Source organism: Arachis ipaensis, chromosome B09 (genome assembly GCF_000816755.2).
Source record: "Arachis ipaensis cultivar K30076 chromosome B09, Araip1.1, whole genome shotgun sequence".
In the NCBI taxonomy this organism is placed as follows: Eukaryota; Viridiplantae; Streptophyta; class Magnoliopsida; order Fabales; family Fabaceae; genus Arachis; species Arachis ipaensis.
In genome coordinates, this window is record NC_029793.2 from 37,276,883 (window position 1) to 37,279,414 (window position 2,532).

Sequence of the window (2,532 nt, forward strand, 5' to 3'; positions counted from 1 at the left end):
TATAAAGGATTTTTTTTTAATCTCAGAACCAAAAATTTTATTTATAATCTATTATAATACTTGTGTAATACTTGAAATAATAATGATAATTTTAATGGTTAATAACATTAGACTAGTCTAATGACAATTATTTTTTTAATTAGACATATATATTTTAACTATTTTTCTTAATTTAAACACTAATATATATATATTTCATCACAAAATCTAAATTAAACCACTACACTAGTCTAATGATAAAATCACATCCCTATTTACCGAGGACCATTTTTTTTTTTTTTCAGAAAAAGAAATCCATAAAAGACCATTAGTTCTAAGTCCTAATATAGCTAAGCTAGCTGAATCAAAAGCCATTTATAAGCCATCAACGCTACAATAGTACAACCCACCAAGAAGAGGGACATAAAATTTTTCTGCAACATCCATGCACAACCGACAAAACAGGTCTATTACACACCAAATTCTAAATATTCTAGAAAGCATTTTAGTTATTTCCTCTAACATCTCAACCGTTTCTATTTTTTTATTAGTATCTGGATGGCTATTATTTATTGTATAGCAGTGTACCAGTCAAGTACACTGGTATATGTGAAAGTCTTCCTATATTATATGTATATAAAAGATTAATTATTCGTATAAAATATATATTAAAATATAAAATACACACAAAAAAATTAAACAAATAATGGATTCATATAATGTAATGATTGATTTAGTAATTAATCTTTACAGTGCTCATAATTTTTTTAGAATTTTATTAAGTAGACAATGACTTTTGTAAATAATGTGAATAATAGGTTCTAAAATTAATCCAATAAAATAAAAAAACAATCCACATCCAAATTATCTCATAAACCTTAGGATAACCAATTTGCACACCTAATGAATTGAACATCCAGTTATTTTTAATTGTGCATGAGTAAATCAAATCAAAAGAAATAATCATCCAATTAAATACAACGAACATAATTATCTACATACCTATTAAATTGAACATCAAATATATTTATTATTCACATTGTTTAATATTCTAATTATTTACCTATACTTTTCCTATTTTTTATACCTCTCACACTAACATGTTGATGGTTAGCACTTAGCACAAATATTAAGGATTACGTAAAATTAGAGGGAAAAATATAGAATAGGAAAAGTGAGGAATAATAGGAATTAGTACCTTGTGAAAGTTGATGTTGTCATCAAAGGGAACAGCAACACCAAGCTTGGTCTTACTCCGAAGCCAAGTGATGGTATTTCTACAAACAGGGAGCAAGATGAGGGCCATGTTGAACTTGAGGGTCTCGGCGCCGCCCTTGGCGGTGGTGACGCAGTATCCCATGACGTGGAAGATGGCGCGGTGTTTGTACTGAATGAACTTCCAGGTGAAGAGGGCGGAGCAGATGGCTAGCCAGAGGGCCAAGATCCACACACGCTTCCAATTGTCCTCAATGAAGTATTGGAGGGCTCTTAGGGTGCGCTTCACGGGGTTTTGCTCTTTGGTGGGCACCAACTTCTGGCTTAGCATTTGGCTTAGGACCCTGCTGTCTGTTTTTATGTGCGCTGATTCTGCTGGTGCTTCTAGAAGAAGCATTTCTAAGTTGTTTAGCTGCATGCATTATGCCACACATTCTTAGCACTTAGCCCCATTTTTGTATATAAATGGCCAATCAGTTTATTTTGTTTTGAATTTTGGAGATAGAAAATAAAATACAAACCTCAATGTATCCAAAGTTTTCCGGATCCAACTCCTCCATTATAAGGGCAGCGTATTCCTCAGTACTATCTTGTATTTTTAACAGCTTATTTGCTGAAGCACTTAATGCAATAATCTGCACAATAACAATATAATGTTCACACCTCAACACAAACAAGTAGTAGCTAGTCTCTTGTGATATAAATCTAGGAAGCATATTATATATAAACTATGATTTAAATTTGTAACGAGTACTCATTCAAAAAATGATAATTATAAACTCTTTTTTTTCTTTTACCTCTTTTACTTCCTCTTCAGTAATTCGTCCATCAGCATTCTTGTCCACCCTGTATGAATTATTTGGATTATTAATATTTAGCTAAGCTAGAGAAATACAAGAAGCTACGTAACGAAAAGAGCATGTAGACCAAATCTAATTCAATTTTTTTGACACTTGACTTATAAAAATGATATATTTTGACTTACAACTATATAGACAAGTAAGCATACGTAATTGTAATTTTCTTCAAGCATATGATGCATAATTTAATGAGAAATGGTAGGGGCTAGCAATTTTTGTGATTTATAACCATCAAATAGCCATCAATGATGGTTTTAATGGTGTGAGATTTCATCCAATAACTCACTTTTTTTTGTTGGTTATATGCTGGACAGAATTTAACAAAGTTGCTGGCTCCTATACTTTTCCTAATTCAAATGCTTTTATTGGCCTTTTCTTAAAGCCAATAAAACCACTCTTTCGTGCTGTCAAACTATAAACTATAAATAAAATATAAATAAGAAATTAATTAGCATAAATACATTATTAAATTATCTAA

At 30.9% G+C, this 2,532-nt stretch overlaps 1 protein-coding gene across 1 annotated transcript in view; it reads right to left on the reverse strand.

The window, feature by feature from the left end:
* LOC107619591 (respiratory burst oxidase homolog protein B) overlaps nt 1–2,532 on the reverse strand; it is a gene marked incomplete in the record, with an annotated part of 18,802 nt that overhangs the window by 13,284 nt on the left and 2,986 nt on the right. Inside the window, 3 exon segments of the mRNA XM_016321888.2 lie at nt 1,178–1,606; nt 1,716–1,829; nt 1,992–2,040. Coding sequence (XP_016177374.1) covers nt 1,178–1,606; nt 1,716–1,829; nt 1,992–2,040 — 592 coding nt within the window.